This window comes from Chiloscyllium plagiosum, unplaced genomic scaffold (genome assembly GCF_037043375.1).
Source record: "Chiloscyllium plagiosum isolate Xiang-an unplaced genomic scaffold, Cpla_swu_hap1 HiC_scaffold_9, whole genome shotgun sequence".
Lineage (NCBI taxonomy): Eukaryota > Metazoa > Chordata > Chondrichthyes > Orectolobiformes > Hemiscylliidae > Chiloscyllium > Chiloscyllium plagiosum.
The window spans coordinates 6,852,522-6,879,447 of NW_028270147.1; the positions used below are offsets into that span (position 1 = coordinate 6,852,522).

General features: G+C 44.8%; 1 protein-coding gene across 3 annotated transcripts in view; it reads right to left on the bottom strand.

The window, feature by feature from the left end:
• samd13 (sterile alpha motif domain containing 13) overlaps positions 1–26,926 on the bottom strand; it is a 96,267-nt gene that overhangs the window by 63,077 nt on the left and 6,264 nt on the right. For all 3 annotated transcript variants that reach the window (XM_087990383.1, XM_043698618.2, XM_087990382.1), the window contains one exon: positions 19,118–19,256. In XM_087990383.1, the coding sequence (XP_087846509.1) occupies positions 19,118–19,256 (139 nt within the window). The remainder of the gene's footprint in view (positions 1–19,117; positions 19,257–26,926) is intronic.

A 26,926-nucleotide genomic window follows, 5' to 3' on the forward strand; every position in this document is an offset into this window, starting at 1 on the left:
AGTGCTATCGAATGTTAAGGGACGATGCTTTGATTAGATTAGATTCCCTCAAGTGTGGGAACAAGCCCTTCAGCCCAGCTAGTCCACACCGACTCTCCAAAGAGTAACCCACCCAGACTAATTTCCCTCTGACTAATGCACCTAACGCTATGGCGAATTCACCTGACCTGCACATCTTCAGACTGTGGGAGGAAACCTGAGCACCTGGAGGAAACCCATGCAGACAAGGGGAGAATGTGCAAACTCCACACTGAGTCACCCGAGGCTGGAACTGAACTTGGGTCCCTGGCGCTGGGAGGCAGCAGTGCGAACCACTGAGTCACCGTGCCATCCCGATGGTTGGATGGTTAGATTCTCTCTCTTTGGTGATGGCGATTGGCTGACATTTGGATGTTGCTAATGTCATTTGCCGCCAATCAGCCTAAGCCTTAATGCTGTCCAGACCTTGCTATATTTAGTATTAAATTTTGTGAATGGAGAACGTCCTATTTGCCCAGGGTCAACCACATTGCTGTGGGTCTGGAGTCACACGTAGGCCAGACCAGATGGTCCACCCCTAAAGAACATTAGTGAAGCAGATAAATTTTTCCTGACAATGGTGACCATGGTTATCATTAGACTCTTAATTCCAAATTGTTATTGAATTCAAATTCCACCATCTGCCGTGGCGGGATTCGAACTCAGGTCACGGAAACACTAACAGGGTCGCGAGATTAACAGTCCAGCAAAAGGTTCCGGGTTCAATTCCAGCCTCAAGCAAATGTCTGTGTGGAGTTTGCACATGCCCCTCACGTCTGCATGGCTTTCCTCTGGGTGCTCCGGTTTCCTTCCATAGTCCAAAGATGTGCAGGATAGGGTGGATTGGCTGTGCCAAATTGCCCATAATGTCTAGGGATGTGAAGGCTAGCTGGTTAGCCATGAGAAATGCAGGGATAGGGTATGGGTGGGATGCTCCTCTTCGGATGGTTGGTGTGGATTTGATGGGCCAAATGGTCTGGTTCCACACTGTAGGGATTCTCTAATATAAGATACTAAAGGGGGTGACAAATTAGACAGAGAGGGGATGTTTCCCCTAGTGGGGCAATCTAGATGAGAGGTCATAGCTTTAGGATAAGGGGAAGCAGATTTAAAACAGAGATGAGGAGAAATTACTTCACTCAAGGGGTCATGAATCTGTGGAATTCACTCCCCCATTGTGCAGTAGATGCCAGGACATTGAGTAAATTTGAGGAAATAGATAGATGGAATTTTAATTAGAAAGGGGTTAAAGGATCATGGAGAGTGGAATTGGAGCCAAGATGAGATCAGTCATTTTTGTATTAAATGACGGGGCAGGCTCAGGGGGGTAAATGGCCTACTTCAGCTCCTCACTTTTGTTCTTATGCCAAACTGGGTTAAATGCTGCCTTGAATCCCACATTTAGAGTTCAGCTCTTTTGCCCAAAACTGAAATGAGGTCTGGAATGGTTTTCCAGGACAAAAACAGAGGATTAGAGAGCACATTGTTGGCCATAGAGTCATACTGCATGGAAACAGACCCTTCGGTTCAACTAGCACACATCGACCATAATCCCAAACTCAACTACTCCCACCTGCCCACAATTGGCCCATATCCCTCCAAACCTTTCATATTCACATACTTATCCAAACATCTTTTAAATGTTGTAACTACACCCGCATCTATCACTTCCTCTGGCAGATCATTCAACAAATAAATCACTCCCTGCATAAAAAAGTTGCCCCCTCATGTCCTTTTTAAAGCTGCCTCCTCTCAACTTAAGAAATGTGTGCACTAGTTTTGAACTCCCCCATCCTCGGGAAAAGACATTTGATATTCACCTTATTTGTGCCCCTCATGGTTTTATAAAGCTTTATAAGGTCACCCATCAAACTCCTATGCTCCTTCCACCACTTTAGAGTTGACTAATGGAACGGTAATTGTTGGCTTTAGTTGGATTCCAGTTGTTTTTCTATTGCTCTCATGTTGAAATTCTCCTTATTTACTTATTCTTAAAAGTAGAACCACAAATGGCTGGTACCATCCTTGTAAATGTGTTGCAAGTGTGTACAGTATCCAAAGAGTGCCCAAACAAGGCTCAAGAGAGTTTTAAGATAAGTTCACTACTTTTTAATTCCGTATGTTTGGAAATAAACTCTGGCACAAATTTTTTTTATTGAAAGTTCGTTGACTGGAGTTGCAACTTTCAGTGTTTTGGTAACTGGAATTCTCCAGTGCCTTTGTTGTTTCACACCAATTGGTTTCAGAGTCTTTGGGGTTTTACCAGCACAGAAAGAGGCCCTTAGCCACACACACAGACCAAGTCCTAAACTATGAAAGTAACCACCCCAACACACACAAACGAAGCTGCATCAGGACACTATTCAAAAGGGCCACAACACACTGCAGTACACCAGAACTGCAAAAAGAAGAAGAGGAACACCTATACAAGGTATTCGCCAAAAACGGATACCCGCGCAACTTCATCACCAGATGCCTAAGAGAAAGACCACGGAACGAGGACATACCACAACCAAAAGGACTAGCCACACTACCATACATCAGGAGCATCTCAGAACTGACAGCCAGACTACTGCGACCCCTAGGACTCATAACGGCACACAAACCAACAGCCATGCTCAGGCAACAACTCACCAGAACGAAGGACCCGATACCCAACATGAGCAAAACTAATGTAGTGTACAAAATACCATGCAAGGACTGCACAAAACACTATATAGGACAAACAGGAAGACAGCTAACAATCCGCATACATGAACATCAACTAGCCACGAAACGACACGGCCAGCTATCCTTAGTAGCCACACACGCAGACAACAAGCAACATGAATTCGACTGAGACAACACTACTATCATAGGGCAAACCAGACAGAGAACAGCCAGGGAATTCCTAGAGGCATGGCATTCATCCACAAACTCCATCAACAAACACATCGACCTGGACCCAATATACCAACCACTACAGCAGACAGCTGAAACTGACAACCGGAAGCGGCAGGGACAGACCACGATAAATACCGGAGGAAACATCAAAGAAGCGCTTCGCAGGAGGCTCCCAAGCACTGATAATGTCGCCTAGCCAGGGGACGAAACGTTTGCAACAAAAACTTCCAGCTCGGCGAACAGAACCACAACAACGAGCACCCGAGCTACAAATCTTCGCACAAACTTTGAGCCCTTAGCCCATTGTGTCTGCTCTGGCCATCAAACATCCATCCACTCCAAACACACTTTCCAACTTTTGACTCTTGGCCAAAATGCAAAAAGGGCATTTCAAGTGTTCATCTGAAGGCAGGGAGTTTCCTGCCTCCACTATCCTCTTAGGCAGTCGGTTCTAGTCATCCATCATCCTCTGGATGGAAAGAGTTTTCTCAAACTCCATCTCACCCTCCTGCTCCTTACCATAAAACTGGTTACTGACCCCTCTACTAAAAAGGGAGAAGTTTCTCCCTATCTACCCCCATCATTTGTATACCTTAATCAGATCCCTCCCCCTTTGTTTAAATTCATTCATGGGATGAGGGTATTGCTGGATAGGCACCATTTTTTACCCATCCCTAATTGCCCTGGGGGTAGTTAAGAGTCAACTATATTGCTGTGGGTCTGGAGTCACATGTCGGCCAGACCAGGTAAGTTTCCTTCCCTCAAAGGACATTAGTGAACCAGATATAATAATCGACAAAGGATTCATGATCACATTCCAGATTTTTATTGAATTCAAATTCATTTGTCTGCCATGCGTGATTCAAACCCAGGTCCCCAGAACCTTATCTGGATCTCTCGATTAACAGGCCAATGAAAATGCCACTCGGTCATCGCCTTCCAACCCACTCTCTGCTCAAAGGAAAACCACCCCAGCCTATCCAACCAGCCCAGGTAACATCCGAGTGAATCTCCTCTGCAAAGTCACCCCCCCCCGCCCCCATCCCCTCCTCGTACTACCCCAACATCCTCCTCACCCCACCCCCACAAAATACACATCTATTAAAGCAGGGAGAGATGTGTGTCCGCTGCAGCTGGGAATTGACCCAGTGACACTGAAGGAACGGCAATATGTTTCCAAGTCAGGATGGTAGGGGGCTCAGAGGGAAACCAATTAACCAGCTTAAACCAATTAGAATGTAATCATGTAATTGTTCACACAGTGGGTTGCGGCTTGGGAAGAAGGGCTTATGCCCGAAATGTCGATTCTCCTGCTCCTCGGATACTGCCTGGCCTGTAATTTTTCCAGCACCACATTTTTCAACAAGAGTTAATCAATATAAGCTTTCAAGAGTCAAGGCACAGGTCAAGATCAGAGCTCACTGCCTGACCTGAACCCAAAGACCACAAGTAGTAAAGGACATTGGTTAGGCCACTGTTGGAATATTGTGTGCATTTCTGGTCTCCTCCCCATTGGAAGGATGTTGTGACACTTGAAAGGGTTCAAAAAAGATTTACAAGGATGTTGCCAGAGTTGGAGGGTTTGAGTTGAAGGAGAGGCTGAATAGACCGGCGCTGTTTTCCCTGGAGGGTCGGATGCTGAGGGGTGACCTTACAGAGGTTTATAAAATCTTGAGGGGCATGGACAGGATAAATAAACAGGATCTTTTCCCTGCAGTGGGGGAGTCCAGAACCAGAGGGGCATAGGTTAAGGTGAGAGGGGAAAAACTTAAAAGGAACCTAAATGGGCAACATTTTCACACAGAAGATGGAGCGTGTGTGGAATGAGCTGCCAGAGGAAGTGGTGGAGGCTGGTACAATTACAGCATTTAACAGGCATCTGGATGGGTCTATGAATAGGAAGGGTTTCTGAGAGATATGGGCCAAGTGCTGGCAAAAGGGATTAGATTAGGATAGGATATCTGGTCAGCATAGACAAGTTGGACCGAAGGGTCAGTTTCCATGCTGTACAGCTCTACAACTCTAAGTAAAGGTTATGGAGATGGAATGAAGATGGGGTGTTGTCCAGACCCATACGAAGCAAGGCTCATAATTGGCCTGCAGAACTGCCACCTGACTTTGACAAGTAATGCCTTCATAACGCAAATGAACATTTCCTGAATTCTCATCTCCACACTGTTTTCCCATTACCTGGAACAGTCAATATCTAAATGAACAACTCAGTACTCTGAAGATACAGACGCAGAGAAATTGGGTTTAAAAAGGCAGTCAAAGTGAATATGGGGAGATAGGGAGCCTCCCAGCGCTGTCTGTTCAGGAGGATGTGAAATACCCCACTGAAGAATTCCAAGAAGGGTCAAGGCAGCAAGCAAACCTCGGAATTCTAATGAAATAAAAACACACCATGCTGTAAGGAGACACGCAATACCTGAAATAATGAACGTGTACGTTAAAATTTCAGATTCAAGTCCCCTGTTCGAAACTAAACTCGCCCAAAGCCCAACATTCTTCCCTAAGCCAACACTTCCAAAAATCGGATCAGCTGAGCAAACATTTCCCTGCTTTCATTGCACCTTGCTTGTTCCTGATAGGTTTCCTTACACACCAGTCCCCTTCAAACTTCATTGGTAACACAAGGAACGTTGACATGTTTCAGAAGCTGGAACTACAAAATCAAGTCAGAAGCTGGAAATTCTGTGATGAGTAACTCCCAAATAAGCCTATCCACCATTTACAAGACACAAGGCAGGAATGTGAAGGAATACTCCCCACACAAAAAGACGCTTACTATCAGGAAGAGACTAGACCTTTCTAAATTGAAACATAAGAGTTGACTAGGGCTGTGCTACCAGTTCCAACTCCTGAGAAGCAGGCAGAGCAGTAAAATTGAATTCCTGTATTCTTTCATGGCATGATTTGAGTCCAGTTTTCATCCAAATACAGACAGAAGAGCAAGATCAAGGCAGGAATTGATAGAATGTGCCATCAAGGAGCCTTAGCAATCCATGTGTATCGGGGGGCGCGGGGGGGGGGGCAAACTCTCTGGTGGTTAGAATTATACCTGACGTATAAGAAGATGGTTGTGGTTGCTGGAGATCAGTCATCTCAGCTCCAGGACATCTCTACAGGCCTCAGGGTAACGTCCTAGGCCCAACCATTACCAGCTGCTTCATCAATGACCTTTCCTCCATCATAAAGATCAGAAGTGGGGACTTTCACCGATGATTGTTTGGATGTTTGTGAATGTTGTGCCAATCAAGTGGGCGGATTTGTCCTGGATGGTGTCAAGTTTCATGAGTGTTTTTGGACCCATCCAGGCAATTGGGGAGTATTCCATCCCACTCCTGACTTGTGCTTTGTAGTTGGTGGACAGGCTTTGGGGAGTCAGGAGGGGAGTTACTCATTGCAGGATTCCCAACCTCTGACCAGCTTTTGCTGGCACTGTGTTTAAGTGGGGAATTCAATTGAGTTTCTGCTCAACAAAAAAAACCTCAGGATTTTAACAGTGGGCAATTCAGTGATGGCAAAACCATTCACTCATGATTGAATCAAGGCTGTCATGAGGTCATGAGCCGAGTGGTCATGGTGTAACCCAAACTGGACATCACTGAGCAGGGTATTGCTATACAGATGCAAATGATGATCAAGAATGGACTGATGATGCTGTAATTGACTGGGTTGGATTTGTCCCGCTTTGTGTGTACAGGACATACCTGGGCAATTTTCCACACGGCTGGGTAGATGTCAGTGTTGTAATTGTACTGGAACAGCTTGGTTAGGGTAGCGGACACATTCTGGAGCACAAATCTTCGGTGCAATTATCAGAATGTTGTCAGGGCCCATAGCCTTTGCAGTACCCAGTGCCTCCAACCATTTCTTGATATCACGTGGAGTGGATCGACGGACAGGATTGGAAATGAGGCTTTGCCAAAACACTCTGAACAGTTAGCAGCTAAATTAAAATGCAGAGCTTCCACGGTCAAAATCTCAGTATTACTAGCTGAGTCATGGGCAAAGTGAAATCGGGTACACAAGATAATGGGAAGTCAACAAGATAGATATGTGGACACAGGGATGGGTGTGGGCAGAATGGCACTGGTACTGGGCTGGGGGGGGGAGGGGGAGAAAGAGGGGACATTTATGGTGGGTCTAACTTCACTTGAACAGTGTGGGAGGACTGGTGAATTGTCTAACTAGAGGCATAGAGAATGCTGTAAGCTAATTAGAGGGCTGAGGTTTAGGAGAGAGGATACATAATGCAGTATTACAGAACAGCTACTTGAATAACGTTATCCAAGTGAGACATGCAGGGACAGAGCATTCAAACACAAAAAAAAGAGTAGCAATTTGAGTCAAAGCAGGGAGAAAGGTGAAAGGTCATAGTTAACAACAAAGATATAGGAAGGAAGATTCTGGGAAGGAGATCATGGTTAGCCAGTGAAGTGTGTAGAGGGTGGCATCAAATTGAAAAAGTAAAATACTAATGTGACAAAGATTAATGACAAATCAGAGCTTTGTGAACGTTTAAGAAGCAAAACTGACAACAAAGGGAAATAAACTTTGGGTGTAAACTAACAAGTAATATCAAAATAGACAGCAAGAGCTTCTTTAAATATGTAAAATGAGAGAGGACAAAGTGAACATGAGCCCCTTAGACAACAAGGCTGGGGACATTATAATATGGAACCAGGAAATGGCAGAGAATTGGATAAATACTTCACGAATACCACTGCAACATTTTTTTTAATGAAAGGAAGAAAAGTTAAAGATAATAACTATTTCTAGAGAAAAGATACTAGGAAGACTAATGGGGTTCAAGGTCAGCACACCCCTAGATCTGGTGGAATGTGCCCTAAAATTTTAAAGGAAGTAGCCAGAGATAGTGGAGGAATCATTCAAAAATCCTAGAATCCTGGAAAGGTTGCAGAGGATTAGAAAACTGAATGTATTCAAAATGGAAAGGAAATTAAAAAATATTAACTATATGCCAGCTAGCTTAACATCTGTAATTGGGAAAATGTTGGAATAGATTATAAAGGCATTTTTAAATATATAACATAATCTGGCTAGGTCAGCATGGGGTCGTGAAGGGGAAACAATACTGAAAATGTATTTAAATTATTTGAGGAGCAACAAGCAGGATGAAGGGGAAGCAGTGGACATAATATATTTAGATTTCCAAAAGGTATTTAATTAATTTATAGTTCTTTTGAAAGGTAGACTAAAGTAGTTTTCATCTAACTACACTGAAGTATAACTATGTAAATATGGAAACAGTGTTCCGGACTATTGCAATGAAATCAGCGCACTAAGGGATATCAGGTACATAGCGAAATAGCTTCCCAAGTGATAATCTATAAATGAGAAATTGAATTAGTAATCTAGTTGAATGCTAATAAGCGATATTATATGTGAAATTTCTGTTTGACATGCCTCTGTCTCCTTAATTGATAATCCAGTAACAGAACTGCATTGTTAGAAATTTCACGTTCTCAGGAATTTCAGTAAATTTGAGATTCAAGAGATAGAATTATACAATGGTGCAGGGTAGGAGGAAGCCATTCACCAGTCACCTGAGTGAACTCTCCAACAACTATCCACTTTGTCGCATTTCCTGTATGCATTATTTAGATGTTCCATTTTTACAGACTTATCCACTTTTAAAATTATTGTGGATTCTGTTTCCACCCAGTATTTTGTTGGTTATAGAGTTATAGAATCCAGACACTGTGGAAGCAGGTCATTCGGCCCATCGAGGCCACACCGACCCTCCGAAGAGCATCCCACCCCATCTCTGTAATTCCCACGGCCAATCCACCTAACCTGCACATCTTTGGACCGCAGCACCCAGAGGAAACGCACGCAGACACAGGGAGAATGTCCAAACTCCACACAGACAGTAAACAGAGGGTGGAATCGAACCTGGGTCCCTAGCACTGTGATGCAGCAGTGCTAACCACTGAGCCTTTGTGCTGTCCTTTTATTTTAGTATTTCACATTAAGCAACCTTGTGCATTTAAACAAAAATCTTCTAACATCTCCCTTCATCCTTTGCAGTGGTTTTAATTTTCCTTTGTCCATTTATTATTCCCTTATCAGACTCTCCCATGAATGTGAATGTATGTGTCACGTTTGGTCTTAGCCTTGGCTGTTCAAATTAATCTTTCCTCAGAACTACTGAAAGTTAACTCTGTGGTCATCCTTCAGACTGTAATATTTAAAAAATTCACTCATACATTTTACAAGAATATACTGTCCTATGAACTATTTACAAGGATGTTGCCAGGGTTGGAGGATTTGAGCTATAGGGAGAGACTGAACAGACTGTGGCTGTTTTCCCTGGAGCATCGGAGGCTGAGGGGTGACCTTATAGAGGTTTACAAAATCATGAGGGGCATGGATAGGATAAATAGACAAAGTCTTCTCCCTGGGGTCAGGGAGTCCAGAACTAGAGGGCATAGATTTAGGGTGAGAGGGGAAAGATATAAAAGAGACCGAAGGGGCAACTCTTTCACACTGAGGGTGGTACGAGTATGGAATGAGCTGCCAGAGGAAGTGGTGGAGGCTGGTACACTTGCAACATTTAAGAGGCATTTGGATGGGTATATGAACAGGAAGGGTTTGGAGGGATATGGGCCGGATACTGGCAGATGGGACTAGATTGGGTTGGGATATCTGGTTGGCATGGACGGGTTGGACCGAAAGGTCTGTTTCCATGCTGTACATCTCTATGACTCTATTGATTTAAAATTAGCTTTTAATATAAATATGCAACTAGACCAGTTAAATGTCCCAAATACAGAGTGTTGGAGCTATAGCCTGTGATCTTACAAAATGTCAGGGTATCCTGAGAAATCCATAACAGTCAATGTCAGTGACGCAGAACTAGGCAAGTATCAGTTGGAAACCTTTCTTACAACTCTTGACACCAGCCACTCCAATCCATTCCTAAACACCTTGGTGCAACCATCACAGCCTTAATTTGAATTTAATTTGGATAAAAGTGAGGGGTTGCATTTTGGTAGACCATACAAGGGCAGGACTTATGCAGTTAATGGTAGGGCCCAGGGAGAGTTGTAGAACAGAGGGACCTGGGGCTGAGGTACATAATTCTTTGAAATTTGCGTCACAGGTGGTTAAGGCAGCATTTAGCATGCTCACCTTCATTGCTCAGTCCTTTGAGTATAGGAGTTGGGATGTCATATTGAGGTTGTACAGGATTTTGGTGAGGCCACTTGTGGAATACTGTGTGCAGTTTTGGTTGCCCTGTTATAGGGAGATTATTATTAAACTGGAGACGGTTCAGAAAAGATTTACGAGGCCAAGAATAGAGGGTTTGTATTATAACAAGAGGTTGGATAAGCAGGATCTTTGTTTATTGGAGCGTTGGATCAGTATGAGTGACCTTATAGAAGTTGGGAAAATCATGAGGGGTTTTTATAAGGTGAATAGCAAAGCTCTATACCCTACTATGGGGGAGTTCAAAATTAGGGATGCATTTTTTAAGAATCATGGAACCCCTACAGTGTGCATTCAGCCCATCAAGTCCTCACTGACTCTCTGAAGAGCATCCATCCCAGAACCACTCCCACTACCCTATCCCTGTAACCTGCAAACCCCATGACTAACCCACCTAAAATACACATCCCTGGACACTATCGGAAATTTAGCCCAGCCAATGCACCTGACCTTCACATCTTTGGACTGTGGGAGGAAATCCACACAGACACTGGGAGAATGTACAAACTCCGCACAGACAGTCACCCGAAAGTGGAATCAAATGCGGGTCCCTGGTGGTGTGAGGCAGCAGTGCTAACCACCTTAAAAACGAAAAGAGGGGGAACAGTTTTTACAGAGAGTGGTTAATGTGTGGAATGCACTGCCAGAGCAAGTGTTGGATGTGGGGACAGTGACAATGTTTGAAAGACATTTGGATAAGTACATGAATAGGAAAGGTTTGGAGAGATATGGGCCAATTGCACTCCAGCGGGACTAGTTTAGTTTGGGAAACTCGGTCAGTGTGAACTAGTGGGACCAAAGGGTCTGTTTCTATGTGCTATGAATCTAATTATCACATATCAGTCTACTTAATAAGAAACAGGTCCACGGTGTTGTAGGCAGGATATGAACATGGATAGGTGACTGGCTAACTAACAGAATGCATGGAGTTTCAGTGAGGGAACATTTTCAGGAAGGAACCTTCTAACTAGTGCTGGAGCCACAATTATTTCCAACATTTATTGAAGAGGAAGGTGAATGTACCATAACCAAGTTTGCAAATGACACAAAACTGGGTGGGAAGGCAAGTGCTGAGGAAGACAGAAGTCACAGAAGGTTATAGACAGCTTAAGTGAATGGACAAAAACTCAGCAGATGGAATAATAGCGTGGGAACATGTGAGGTCATGCATTTTGACGGGAAGAGGAGATAAATATTATTCAAATGGATTAAGACAGAGAAAACTGTAGCACATAATGATTTGCAGGGAATTATAGACCAGGGAGCCTGACGTCTGAGGTGGGTTCGTGGTTGGAGGGAATCCTGAGGGACAGGATGTACATGTGTTTGGAAAGGCAAGTACTGACTCGGGATAGTCAACATGGCTTTGTGGGTGGGAAACCATATCTCACTAACTTGATTGAGTTTTTTGAAGAAGTAACGAAGAGGATTGATGAGGGCAAAGCGGTAGATGTGATCTATATGGACTTCAGTAAGGCATTCGACAAGGTTCCCCATGGGAGACTGATTAGCAAGGTTAGATCTCATGGAATACAGGGAGAACTAGCCATTTGGATGCAGAACTGGCTCAAAGGTAGAAAACAGAGGGTAGTGGTGCGGGGTTGTTTTTCAGAATCGGTTGTGGGTCCACTACTTTTCATCATTTACACAAGTGATTTGGATGCGAGTATAAGAGGTACAGTTAGTAAGTTTGCAGATGGCACCAAAATTGGAGGTGTAGTGGACAGTGAAGAGGGTTACCTCAGACTACAACAGGATCTGGACTAGATGGACCAATGGGCTGAGGAGTGGCAGGTGGAGTTTAATTTAGATAAATGCAAGGCGTTCCATTTTGGGAAAGCAAATCTTAGCAGGACTTATACACTTAATGGTAAGGTCCTAGGGAATGTTGCTGAACAAAGAGACCTTGGACAGCAGGTTCATAGCTCCTTGAAAGTGGAGTCGCAGGTAGATAAGATAGTGAAGGCAGCATTTGGTACGCTTTCCGTTATTGGTCAGAGTATTGAGTACAGGAGTTGGGAGGTCATGTTGCGACTGTACAGGACATTGGTTAGGCCACTGTTAGAGTAGTGCGTGCAATTCTGGTCTCCTTCCTATTAGAAGGATGTTGTGAAACTTGAAAGGGTTCAAAAAAGATTTACAAGGATGTTGCCAGGGTTGGAGGATTTGAGCTACAGGGAGAGGCTGAACAGGCTGGGGCTGTTTTCCCTGGAGCATCAGAGGCTGAGGGGTGACCTTATAGAGGTTTACAAAATCATGAGGGGCATGGATAGGATAAATAGACAAAGTCTTTTCCCTCGGTTGGGGGAAGTCCAGAACTAGAGGGCATAGGTTTAGGGTGAGAGGGGAAAGATATGAAAGAGCCATCAGGGGAAACCTTTTTACAGAGGGTGGTACGTGTATGGAATGAGCTGCCAGAGGAACTGGCACAATTACAGCATTTAAAAGGCATTTGGATGGGTTTATGAACAGGAAGGGATATGGGCCGGGTGCTGGCAGGTGGGACTAGATTGGGTTGGGATAAATCTGGTTGGCATGGACGGGTTGGACAAAGGGTCTGTTTCCATGTTGTACATCTCTATGACTGTGTGTGTATACATGTCAGAAACTAGCAGGTCAGCAGGTAATGGGGAGGAGAAACAGAATGCTGGATGCTAATTCAAAAGGATTGGGCTATAAAATAGAAAGTTTTGCCAAAGTTGTACAAGGTTTTTTAGGAAAGACTTTAGACGTATAGAATGGGGTAGCAAAATGCAGGGATGGGGACAATCAAAATGTGGAGCTGGTTTAAGGAACAGAAATTGCACGTCCATGATCGGTATGTCTCTGTCAGGCAGGGAGGAAGTGATAAGGGAAGGGAACCGTGGTTTACTAAAGAAATTGCATCTGTTGTTAAACAGAAGGAGGAGGTTCATGGGACGATGAGATGAGATGGTTCAGATGAGGCGATGGAGAGTTACAGATCAGCTAGGAAGGATTTAAAGAGAGAGTTAAGAGGAGCAAAGAGAGGACATGAGCAGTCTTTAGCTGGTAGAATAAAGGAGAACCCTAAAGCTTTCTATAGGTATGTGAGGAATAAATGGATGACAAGGGTAGGAATAGGGCCAAAGACAGAAGTGGGAAGTTGTGTGGACCCTGTGGAGATTGGAGAGGTGCTTAGCAAATATTTCTCATCGGTTTTCACACAGGAAAAGGAAAATATTGTAGAGGAGAATGAGATACGAGATATTAGACTAGAAAAGATCGAGGTTAGTAAGGACGAGGTGTTATCAATTCGAGAAGGAGTGAAAGTAGACAAGTCCCCTGGGCCAGATGGGATTTATCCGAGGATTCTCTGGGAAGCTGGGGAGGAGATGGCGGAGCCTGAGTCATCATTGTCTATAGGTTTAGTACCAGAGGAGTAGAGGATTGCAAATGTTGTGCCCTTGTTCAAGAAGGGCAGTAGAGGAGATGACCCAGATAATTATAGACCAGTGAGCCTCACGTCTGTTGTACCTGTCAGGCAGGGAGGAAAGGGTCGTGCGAGGGAGCCGTGGTTTAATAAGGAATTGGAATCCCTTGTTAAATGGAAGAGGGCGGCCTATCTCAAGATGAGACGTGAAGGTTCAATTGGGGCGATTGAGAGTTATAGGGTAGCCAGGAAGGACCTGAAGAGAGAGCTAAGAGCAGCAAGGAGGGGACATGAAAGGTCCTTAGTCGGTAGGATTAGGGAAAACCCTAAGGCTTTCTATAGGTATGTTAGGAATAAAAGAATGACTAGGGTAGGAATAGGTCCAGTCAAGGATAGTAGTGGGAAGTTGCGTGTGGAGGCGGAAGAGATTGGGGAGACACTGAATGAATACTTTTCTTCAGTATTTACTCAGGAACAGGGCATTGTCGTCGATGTGAATACTGAGTCACAAATAAGTAGAATGGATGGCTTTGAGGTATGTAGAGAAGAGGTGTTGGAAATCCTGGAAAAGGTGAAAATAGATAAGTCCCCTGGGCCTGATGGCATTTATCCTAGGATTCTCTGGGAAGCAAGGGAGGAGATTGCAGAGCCATTGGCCTTGATTTTTATGTCCTCTTTGTCTACAGGAGTAGTGCCAGAAGACTGGAGGATAGCAAATGTGGTTCCCTTGTTCAAAAAGGGGAGTAGGGATAACCCTAGTAACTATAGGCCGGTGAGTCTCACTTCTGTTGTGGGCAAAGTCTTAGAGAGAATTGTAAGGGATAGGATTTATGCACATCTGGATAGGAATAATGTGATCAAGGATAGTCAGCATGGTTTTGTGAAGGGCAGGTCGTGCCTCACAAACCTTATTGAATTCTTTGAAAAGGTGACGAAGGAGGTTGATGAGGGGAAAGCGGTAGATGTGGTATATATGGATTTTAGTAAGGCGTTTGATAAGGTTCCCCATGGTAGGCTACTGCAGAAAATACGGAGATATGGCATTGAGGGTGAGTTGGAGGTTTGGATTAGGAATTGGCTGGATGGAAGAAGACAGAGGGTAGTAGTTGATGGCAAAGTTTCTTCATGGAGTGCCGTCACTAGCGGTGTTCCGCAAGGATCTGTTTTGGGACCATTGCTGTTTGTCATTTTTATAAATGACCTGGAAGAGGGGTTAGAAGGTTGGGTGAGCAAGTTTGCGGATGATACGAAAGTCGGAGGAGTTGTTGACAGTGAGGAAGGATGTGGCAGGTTACAGCAGGATATAGAGAAGCTGCAGAGCTGGGCAGAAAGGTGGCAAATGGAATTCAATGTAGCTAAATGTGAGGTGATTCACTTTGGGAAGAATAACAAAAAGATGGGGTACTGGGCTAATGGTCGGATACTTGGTAGTGTGGATGAGCAGAGGGATCTTGGTGTCCATGTACACAGATCTCTGAAAGTTGCCACCCAGGTAAATAGTGCGGTGAGGAAGGCATATGGCGTACTGGCTTTTATTGGTAGAGGAATTGAGTTCCGGAGTCCTGAGGTCATGATGCAGTTGTATAAAACTCTGGTGCGGCCGCATCTGGAATATTGTGTGCAGTTTTGGTCGCCATACTATAGGAAGGATGTGGAGGCACTGGAACGGGTGCAGAGGAGGTTTACCAGGATGTTGCCTGGTATGGAAGGAAGATCGTATGAGGATAGACTGAGACACTTGGGGCTGTTTTCATTAGAGAAAAGAAGGTTTAGGGGTGACTTGATTGAGGTGTACAAGATGATTAGGGGGTTAGATAGGGTTGACAGTGTGAACCTTTTCCCGCGTATGGAGTCGGGTATTACAAGGGGGCATAGCTTTAAATTAAGGGGGGGTAGATATAGGACTGAAGTTAGGGGTAGGTTCTTCACTCAGCGAGTCGTAAGTTCATGGAATGCCCTGCCAGCAGCAGTGGTGGACTCTCCCTCTTTATGGGCATTTAAGCGGGCATTGGATAGGTATATGGAGGATAGTGGGTTAGTATAGGTTAGGTGGGCTTGGATCGGCGCAACATCGAGGGCCAAAGGGCCTGTACTGCGCTGTATTCTTCTATGTTCTATGTTCTATGTTCTATGAAAGGTTTTGGAAAGGATAATAAGAGATAGGATTTATAAACATCTAGCAAGCAACAATTTGATTTCAGATAGTCAACATGGTTTCGTTAAGGGCAGGTCGTGTCTCACAAACCTCAGGTTTTTGAGAAGGTGACCAACCATGTAGATGAGAGTAGGGCAGTTGATGTGGCATACATGGACTTCAGTAAAACCTTCAAGGTTCCACATGGTAGGCTGTTGGAGAAAATGCAGAGGCATGGGATTGAGGGTGATTTAGCAGTTTGGATTAGAAACTGGCTTTCTGAAAGAAGGCAGTGAGTGGTGGTCGATGGAAAATATTCAGCCTGGAGTCCGGTTACTGGTGGTGTGCAACAAGAATCTGTTTTTATAAATGACTTAGATGCAGCCATCAGTGGATGGGTTAGTAAATTTGCAGATGACGCACGGTGGAGTAGTAGACTGTGTGGAAGAAAGTTGCAGGTTGCAGGGGGACTTGGATAAACTGCAGAATTGGGCTGAGAGGTGGCAAATGGAATGCAATACTGCTAAATGTGAGGTGGTGCACTTTGGGAAGAATAACAGGAAGGCAGAGTACTGGGTCAATGGAAAGATTCTTGGTGTGGATGTGCAGAGGGAGCTTGGAGTCCACGTACATAGATCCCTGAAAGTTGCCACCCAGGTTGATAGTGCTGTTAAGAAGGCATACGGTGTGTTAGGTTTTAGTGGTAGAGGAATGGAGTTCCGGAACCGCAATGTCATGCTGCAACTATATAAAATGCTGGTGCGGCCACACTTGGAATATTGTGTACAGTTCTATTTCGGGAAGGATGTGGAAGCATTGGAAAAGGTGTAGAGGAGATTTACCAGGATGTTGCCTGGTCTGGAGGGAAGGTCTTATGAGGAAAGGCTGAGAAACTTGGGTCTGTTCTCCTTGGAAAGGCGGCGGCTAAGGGGGGATTTGATAGAGACATACAAGATGATCAGAGGATTAGATAGGGTAGACAGTGAGAGTCTTTTTCCTAGGATGATGATGTCGTTTTGTACGAGGGGGTTTAACAACAAATTGAGGGGGTGATAGATTTAAAACAGATGTTAGAGGCAGGTACTTTACTCAGAGTGGTAATGCCCTACTTGCCAATGTAGTCAACACGTTAGGGAGATTTAAACAATCCTTGGATAAGCACATGGATAATGATGGGATAGTGTAGGTGGATGGGCTTAGATTAGTTCACAGTTCGGGGCAAAATGGAGGGCCGAAGGGCCTGTGCTGCGCTGCATTGTTCTATGTTCTCTACGTTCTCAGGCACTGGTCAGATCACTGCTGGAATAGTGCGACACATTTTGATCCCCTTATCTAAGGAAATATTTACGGACATTGGAGGCAGTCCAAAGGAGGTTCACTAGACCGATACCAAGTCGAAATTTGGGTGGCATGGTGACTCGGTGGTTAGCACTATTGCCTCACAGCACCAGAGAGAGAGAGAGCCGGGTGACTGTGTGGAGTTTGCACATTCTCCCCGTGTCTGCGTGGGTTTCCTCCGGGTGCTCCAGTTTCCTCCCACTGTCCAAAGATGTGCAGGTTAGGGGAACTGGCCATGGGAAATTGCCCCTAGTGTTCAGCAATGTGTTGGTTAGGTATATTAGTCAGGGGAAATGTAGGGTAATAGGGTAGGTAATGGGGAGGGTTGTTGTGGACTTGTTGGGCTTCATGGCCTGTTTCTACACTGTAGGGAATCTACGATTCTATGAATAATTTGGGTCTGTGCTCACTGGAGTTTAGAAGATGGAGAGGTGTCCTTGCTGAAATGGGTTCATGCGAATGCGACAGAGAGCGAGAACGCACGAGCACGAGAGTAAAGGGAATCAAGGGTTTTGGGAAAAAGATAGGAAAGTGGAGTTGAGGGTTTTCAGATCAGGCACGATCTCATTGAATGGCACAGCAGACTCAATGGGCTGAATGGCCTAATTCAGCTCCTAAGTCTTAATGGCTGACGGCAGCCCCAAATCAGAGTAATGCTGAAACTGGTCAGGTTCCATGTAGAATGTAGAGTCTGTTCCCTGTCAGCACACTTTAGGAAGAACACGCAGGTTGAGGAGGTGTGGAGGAGGTTGATCAGAATGGGTCCAGGAGTGAGGGGAGTATTAGCTACAGGGTAAGGCTAGAGAAGCTGTGAATGCTTGACTTGGAGCTAAGGCTTCCTGATGAAGGGCTTTTGCCCGAAACATCAATTTTCCTGCTCCTCGGATACTGCCTGACCTGGTGTGCTTTTCCAGCACCACTCTGATCTAAACACTGGTTTCCAGCATCTGCAGTCCTCATTTTTTCCTTGGAGCTAAGGGTGACATGATTGATGGGTAAAAGACTGTGATGGTTTAGATAAGGCAGATTAGGACAAACTGATCCCATTTGGATGGACAAAGGGTGACAGGCTTAAGATTCCAGACACATAGGAGTTGGGGCAGGAATTTGAGGAATAAATTCTGGAAATCACTGCCCCTGGGGAACCAATGGAAGTAGAGATGAAAAAGAGTTTTCAGAAACTGGCGGGTACTCGAGGAGAATTAATTTGTGGGACTATGGGAGTCAAAAAGGGGAGCGAGACTGACAGAAATGCTCTGCAGGGAGTCAGCGTTAACCCAATGGTCTCACTGTGTCAAAAATAACTCAATGATTTGGAGAGGGATGAGGCTGGTGACAGGACAGTCATTTGCAAGGGCACAAGTGTCAATGGTTCAATTTTTTTTGGGGGGGGGGGTGGAAATGGGGAAGCAAACTTAAAAAAAACCAAGAGAAAGAACTGCTTATCATGGCGGCTAAGATAGGGACTAGGAGGGGATACTGGGTAACCAGGAGGTTCATGAGAATGGGGTGGGAGTTTACAGACAAGGTAAACCTGGAGAGAGAGCATGGAGGGAGATGTAGGGAAAGGTATCGGTTCAGGGCTTAGATGGGAGAGAGGTGGTAGGCAAGAAATGTACAACTAATTGTGGAATTGTAGCATCGGTGACTGCTCCTGGGCAATCAGTTGATTTGTTTTTGATGGGGTTACTCAGAGAAGGAATGTTGACTGGAACACCGGATTAACTCCTGCCTTTCTTTATTTCCCAGTTAAGAGCCATTGGATACAATGCACCAAACACAGGCCAAAGGGATTGGCTTAGTTTGGCAAACTTGGCTGGCATGGATAGGTTAACCTGAAGGGTCTGTTTCCGTACTGTGCGACTCAATGACTCAAGCACTGAGGGCTTTCATTTCAATAGCTCATCTGAGAAAGGGCACTCTCAGCAATGTGGTACTCCCTCAGCTGGCACTGAAATGCCAGCAGAATGCAGCAGTCTGCTCGAGTGCTCCATGGGGAAGTGGGATTTGAACACAGAGAGCAGAATCAATTAGGATTCTATCCAGCTGCTCCTCCCATTCACAGCCACACACACACACACACACACACACACATACAAAATAAAAACTCCAACCTGGAGTACTGTTCCATTCTTCGATATCCTTTAGTTCTGCTTCCATACACTCGCTGTCAGGAGAGGCTGCAGCTGCCGGAGGGTTAATTAACAAAGCATTCGCTTCAATTGCTTCCTCTTTCAGAGTCCTCGTGTATCCCTGCAATGGAAACACAAGATTCTCAAGAGCCAGGAGTCACTGTAACTCTCTGCCGCCTGTTTCTCTCAGGTTCACAGCGATATGCACTCACATTTCCAAACCGTCACCCACAATGCCCCAGATGTGCATACGAGCTGTGCACTGCTCGGAGTAAAATGAACAAAGACCTTGCAACTGAATCACACATTTCACAAAACCAGAGATAAAGCATGTTGAAGCTGGTTATTGACTGACTTCAAACAGTGGATGGTGAGTTAAGGAACGAGCTGCCAGAGGAAGTGGTAGGTGCAGGTAAAGTTATAACATTTGAAAGACATTTGGACAGGTACACGAACAGGGAAGGTTTAGAGGGACAGGGGCCAAACACAGGCAAATGGGGCTTGTTCAGTTTGGGAAACCTGGCCAGTATGGACGAGTTGGGCCGAAGGTGCTGTGCGACTCTATGACTAACATACAGGAAGTGTGTGCAAGGATGGGCGAGAGGTCAATGTTAGCAAGGACATTGAGGACATCATCCTGCTCTCAAAATGAAACAGAACCTCTGCTATCTTATGTGTCTAGCTGAAAAGGCAATTGTAACAGCTCATCTGACAGACAGCATCTCTGGCGCTGCGGCACTCTGTCAGCCCTGCACTGGTACATCAGCCAGGATTCTGAGCTCAGATCTCTGGACTGGGATTTGAATTTGAATTCCCAATCCCTGAATGCAAAGTAGGATTCCCACCCAGAGACACTGCTGATACAAACTAATGAAATTCCATTTGTAATTTTGAACCTTGCAAACTTTAGATCGATAGGATTTGGTGTCATCGTGACTCCAGTGGTTTGTAAAACTACGGAATTTGGTTCATTATGTCTGCATTGTGGGGAAAAATAGCTTTTGCATTAAAAAAGGAAGAGTTGTACTGTTTAAGGTTGTTAGCTTCATTAGAAAGGGAGGTTATGAGTGTAGGAAATAGGAACTGGAGTAAGGCATTCCGGCCTTTGCACCTGACCCACTGTTATGAAGCTGTAGGTGTGTACTGTACCTTTAAGAGAGTTGAAAAGCTAGCAAGGATTGACCGAAAGAGTGTCCTAAACAAGGTCAAAATGGAACACTTGGTCAAACAAATAGCTGGAGTTGTGTGGAAGAAAAACAAATCCAAATTTGGCCAATCAGTTTGAATGATGTCCCAAGATACAAAAATCCAATCGAATTTAAAATATGTTTTTTATGACATCAAAACCAACGAAATGTTCTGATGTGTAGGGGTATAAAACTGGACCTTTTGAACTATTAGGAGGAGAACTGCCAAGCAACAACAAGTATAGACTGCCAGATGACTAGCTTTCCGAAGGATAGCTGTTCATATGGAAACCTGTGCAGCAGAATACTAAAGAAAAGATGAAAGAGGAAAATCTGCAGAGGAGGATATAAAGAGAAGATTCGATAGCTGGCTGGATTTGAAAGTTGAACTTTTTTTGTAAATCTTAATCAGGGGTTTTAAATCGGACCAGTATTGTAGGGTGGGAGAGAAAAGATAGGTTTAAGAGAAAGGAGTTGTAGATAGCTGTTGTTTTGAATGTTCTCTGTTGGACTTAAAGAATAACATTGTAAATTTTTACTTTAAATAGTGACCTCTAGGATAGTTCTTTGCCTCTCGAACTTTTAACAGATCACAGCGCGATGTGAGCCTGTGTGTGTCAGGTTTAAACCAGCAGAGGCATTTACCCTGTGTCATAACACTCACATTCAATATGATCGCAGAATAGAGTGGCACTGGAAAAGCACAGCAGGTTAGGCAGCATCCGAGCAGGAAAATCAACGTTTTGGGAAAATCAGATTTTCCTGCTCCTCAGATGCTGCCTGACCTGCTGTGCTTTTCCAGCACCACTCTAATCTCGACTCTGATCTCCAACATCTGCAGTACCCATTTTCGCCTTCAATATGATCACGGCTGATCATCCAACTCAGTCCCCAGTTCCCATACACTTTGATCCCTGTAGTCCCAAGAACTGTATCCAACTCCTTAACATTTTTTTGACCTCAATCACTTTCTGTGGCAGAGAATTCCACATTTGTCTTCATCTCAGTCCTTAATGGCCTACCCCATATCCCTAAACTGTGACCCCTAGTTTTAGACTCCCTAGTCATTGGAAACATCCTGCTTTATCCTGTCTAGTCCCATTAGAATTTTATAGGTTTCGATGAGATCCCCCTCATTCCTCCAAACTCTGGTGAATATAACCCTAACCAATCCAGTCATTGGTCAGGAATCAATCTGGTCAACCTCCCTCCATCGCCACAACATCTTCCCATAGATAAGGAGATCAAAACGGCTCCTTATTCCGGAACATCCCGGGCTCCCCCTTGAACCCGAGGCAGTCTGGAGGGGTCTTTCTGTGAGGATTAAGGCAGGGCACACGCAATGTCCAATGACAAGGTGAACAGGTTCATTTAAAAACTGTGCATGACTCCTGAAGGTGAGCCCTCTCCCCGCCTAATCAGCTCATTCCACATTGCACCTTGTAACCGGGTAACCCCCCCACCATAACAGCCCCCTGTACCCAGGTAACCCCCTCCCCCACTATAACAGCCCCCTGTAACCAGGTAAACTCCCACCATAACAGCCCCCTGTAACCAGGTAATGCGCCCCACCATAACAGCTCCCTGTAACCAGGTAACCCCCCCAACCATAACAGCCCCTGTAATCAGCATCCCCCATCATTGCAGCACCCTGTAACCAGCAACGCCCCCCACACCGTGATAGCATCCTTCTAACCAGTTCCCCCACACTCCCCTCATAGTATCCTGTAACCAGCTTCCCCCTCCATCCCCCCCCATATAAAGATCCAAGTAACCAAAAATAAAACCCAACATATACAATAGAAAAAAATATATGGAATCAACACCTAACACAGTCCAAATAAATCAACTCCCAGTCATCAGGAGCGTTGCAATACACAGGAAGCATCAAAAAGCTGACTACCAACTTCCCTAGGGTGAACTGGATGGCCACAAACATCCTTTACAAATTGCAGCTTGAACAAAGAATTTCACATTTAGCCACATCGTACTGTACCTGTCAGGCGTCTGCCCGCTCTACTTACCTGTCTAAATCACCCTGAAGCCTCCTGCATCCTCTTCACAATCCTACCCCATTCGGTGCCATCAGAATATTTGGAAATGTTGTCTTTGGTTCCCTCACCCAGGGCATTAACAGCTGAGGCTTAAGCACTGATCCCTGAGGCACACCACTCATCACTGCCTGCCACTCAGGAGAAGGCCTGTTGATTCTTACTCCCAGTCTCCTGTTTGTCAGCATTCTCATTCCATGCCAATATATCATCCCTGTTCCATGTGCTTTAACTTTGCCCACGAACTTATGATGGACCTTGTCCAAACCTTTTGAAAATTCAAATACACCGCATTAGTTGGGCCCTAGTCCACACCTACCCTCCAAACAGCATCCCAGTCTGTCACGTGGCCTCTTGTTTGTTTGACCCATAACAATAAATCTGTGTCATCAGTCCTTTTGCTCGTGATTGCCTTAATTTACTTGTAATGGAATATTTACATGGAATACACGCCGTCTGTGCCTATCTCATCTCTGAAGTTACATCACTGTTCAGCGTCTTTTTGTCTCTGACCTTTTGCCCGCAGTCTGTCTAGCCCAGCTCTGTTCCTGCCCCATTGAAGTCTGCTCACTTCTGGGTCGGGAGTGTGGTGCTGGAAAAGAACAACAAGTCAGGCAGCAGCCAAGGAGCAGGAGAATCAATGTTTCGGGCATAATCCCTCCTGATGAAGAGCTCATGCCCGAAATGTCAATTCTCCTACTCTTCGGGTGCTGCCTGACCTGCTCTGTTTTTCCAGCACCAAACTCTCAACTCTAATCTCCAGCATCTGCAGACCTCACTTACTCATTACCCTTACTCTGAACTGACCAATGCCATTGTCCTAAATCTTTTAATACAATGATCACTGTTCCCTAAAAACTCGCTCACTGTCACTTGATCCATTTGGCCCATTTCATTCCAAAGATCTAAGTTTGGCTGTGCCTCCTTTCTTATTGGACTGGAGGCACATTGCTGCAGAAAATTCTCCCGAATGCAGCCTAGAAAAGCTCATCCCTTACACTACACTATCCGGGTATAAAGGTGAATGAAGTGCTCCATCATAACGTCTCTGACGTTTGCACTTCTTGGTAATTTCCTTCCTCTATATCCTTTGTACTGGGTGGTGCTTCAGCTATTACACCGAGCAACATAATTATACCCTTCTTACGCTTGACTGTAGCCAAGTAGGATGGTAACCACTGAGCCACCCTTTCTCCTTTAAAAGAAGAAAGCTCAATTTGATGAAAGCGTCACCATAACAACTGCACAGGAACGGATCTGGAGAGCATTGAATTCTTGGCACCTTTCCCGTTCAGGATGACTAACTGCGATTGTGATGCGATTAGATTAACCAGGGTTATTCAGGCAGAGGAAACCACCAGTTCAGACTTGACAGCCTCTTCTGCGTTGGAACGATCGATACCGTGGGATTGGCAAGGGGAAGGAGCTGTAGCTATGGGATTCTTCAGCCCCTACAGAATAACATATGGAATGGGAGCAGGAGTAGGCCATTCAGCCCCTCAAGCCTGCCTCATCATCCAATAATATCATGGTTAATCTGCCCCAGGCCTCAACTCCTCTCCCAAGTGTCAACTCAGTATCACCGTCAACTCCCTGATATTGCAAAAATCTGTATAGATCCAGCTTGCATTATCTGACATCACTCATCCAGGCTCAACTGCTGCGCACAACCCTCTCCATGCCCTCACTCCCCTCCTCACCTCAGCTGGAGTACTAGGTACAGTTGTACATGCTACATTTATAGGAAAGATATTAATAATGCATTGGAGACACCATAAGAACAGGAGGAGGCCATTCAGCACTTTGAGCGTGCTCAATCATTCAACAGGATTGTGGCTGATCTGACATTCCTCACACCCATTCTCCTGCCCTGTGTAGCCCCAGATTCCATCAAGAATCTATTTATCTCAGCCTTCAATATACACAAGGACTCTGCCCTCGCAGCTCTCTGTGCCAAGGAGTTCCAAAAGGCTTATAATTGGATGTGAGTTTGCTTGCTGAGCTGGAAGGATCATTTTCAGATGTTTCGTCACCATGGTGACGAAACATCTGAAAATGAATCTTCCAGCTCAGTGAGGAAAGCTACATCCATAACCTCAACATGAGCTACAAAATCTTCTAAAAACTCACTAAGACTTATAATTCTCCAAGAGAAGAAATTCCTCCTAATCTCAGTCTTAAATTAGTGAGACAATGCTCTATGACCTTAGACTCTCCCACGAAGGGGAAACATCTCTCAATATTGAAAGAAATTGCTGGAAAAGCTCGGCAGGTCTGGCACCATCTGTGAAGAGAAATCAGAGTTAACATTTCAGGTCCGGTGACCCTTCCTCAGATCTGAAACATTAACTCTAATTTCTCTCCACAGACGCTGCCAGACCTGCCGAGCTTTTCCAGCAATTTCTGTTTTTGCTTCTGATTTACAGCATCCAGAACTCTTTCAGTTTCTAACTCTGTCAAGACCTTTGAGAATCCTCTATATTTCAATGAGATCATCTCTCATTCTTCTAAACTCCAGGGAGTTGAGTCCCAACCTGTTTAACTTTTGCTCATAACACAATCCCTCCATCCCAGGGGTCATCACAGTGAAGCTTCTCTGAACTGCTTCCAATGAAATAACATCTTCCCTTAAACAAGGGACCAGAGCTGTCCTCAGTCCTCCTGATGTGGTCTCATTGAGCACCTTATACAGTTGCAGTAAACCTTCCCTACCATGATACACCAACCCGCTTGAAATAAGGACCCACATCCCATCAGTTGCCCTGATTACTGTTGCCCGTGTGCTCACTTTGTGTTTTGTGCACAAGTTCCACAAAGTCCCTTTCTATTTCAGCTTTCTACAGTTTTTTTTTTCCTCTTTAAATAAACAGTCTGCTCTTTTGTTTTTCCTTCCAAAACGCACAGAGTACAGACACGGTTTACAAGAACGATTCCAGGAGTGAGAAGTTTCGATGATGTCGATAGATTGAAGAGACTGGGACTATTCTCCATGGAGAGGAGACGGCTGAGAGGCAATCTGATCGAGGTTTTCACAACCACGAGGGGGCTGGATGCAGGAAATGACCCTGCTCGTAAAAACAGAAGGACGCACATTTTCCAGAACTAGAGGGCATAGGTTTAGGGTGAGAGGGGAAAGATATAAAAGAGAATTAAGTGACAACTTTTTCACGCAGAGGGTGGTACGTGTATGGAATGAGCTGCCAGAGGATGTGGTGGAGGCTGGTACAATTGCAACATTTAAGAGGCATTCGGATGGGTATATGACTAGGAAGGGTTTGGAGGGATATGGGCCGGGTACTGGCAGGTGGGACTAGATTGGGTTGGGATGTCTGGTCGGCATGGACGGGTTTGATTGAAGGGTCTGTTTCCATGCTGTACATCTCCATGACTCTATTTAGACTGATTTGCAAATGCATCAAAAGTGAAGGGAGGGAAACCTTTTTCACCCAGTGAGTAGTTAGGGCGTGAAAGGCACGGTCTGGAAATGTGCTGGAAGCAGGTTTAACTGTGGCATTCAAGATGGGCATTGGATGGTTATTTGGATAGAAATGATACATAGGGATATGGGGAAAAGACAGGAGATTGGTTAATAAAGCCAGTGCAGGCTTGATGGGCTGAATAGCCTCCTCCTGTACTGCAACAATTCAGTGACTCCGAAGACAATCCTTAAGGCTTAGCTCTATGACAGAAACTTTGGTCACCAAACCTGATATTTCCTCCTACGGTTGGTGTCAAATTTATTTAAGACTTTTCTGGTGAAGTTCTAAGAGATGCCCTTACTATTTTTAAAAGTGCTTTTTAAAAATGGTCATTCCCAAAGTTCCATCAGCAGCTCCTTGCCAAATGGCTAACCGGTGATCTTGGCTTTCGAAGTACTTTTTATTCTTTTATGAAATATGGGCAAAGGTGGCAAGGCCAGCATTTATCACCCAACCCTGGCTGTACTGCAGAGCCCTGGAAAAGACTGGATGGGACTGCCTGTCTTTCTTGATGTTCTCCTTCCACCCGCTCCTCTTGGTGCTGCTGACTGCCTGACAGAGAGACAAAGTAGGGAACAGCAGAGCTATCAGCCTGACATCAATAGTGGAGTCTGTTAAAAAGGGTGCGCTCTCTCTCCACACTTCGAAAGCAGTGGGAGCACTGGCAGGGTCAACATGGATCCATGAATGGGAAATCACATTTGACAAACCTATGAGAGTTTATTGAGGATTTAACCAGCAGAACAGACCTGGGGAAAACCAGTGAATGTATTGTCTTCTGATTTTCCAAAGCTTTTGTCACGTTTCCCCAAAAGAGGTGAGTGGGCAAAATCAGAACACAAGTGATTAACTGGCATGGGCTGAGAAGTGGTTAACAGACAGAAAACAGAGAGGAGGAATAAATGACTCATTATCAGTTTGGCAGGCTAAAGGTATCTTTTCATTCATTCAGGGGATGTGGGCATTTTGCCCACTCCCAGAGGGGGGTATTCTAAGGGACCGTATTTGGATTCCAGTTGTTCACAATCTATATCAACAATTTGGATGTTCATTCCAATTTAATAAAATATTTCT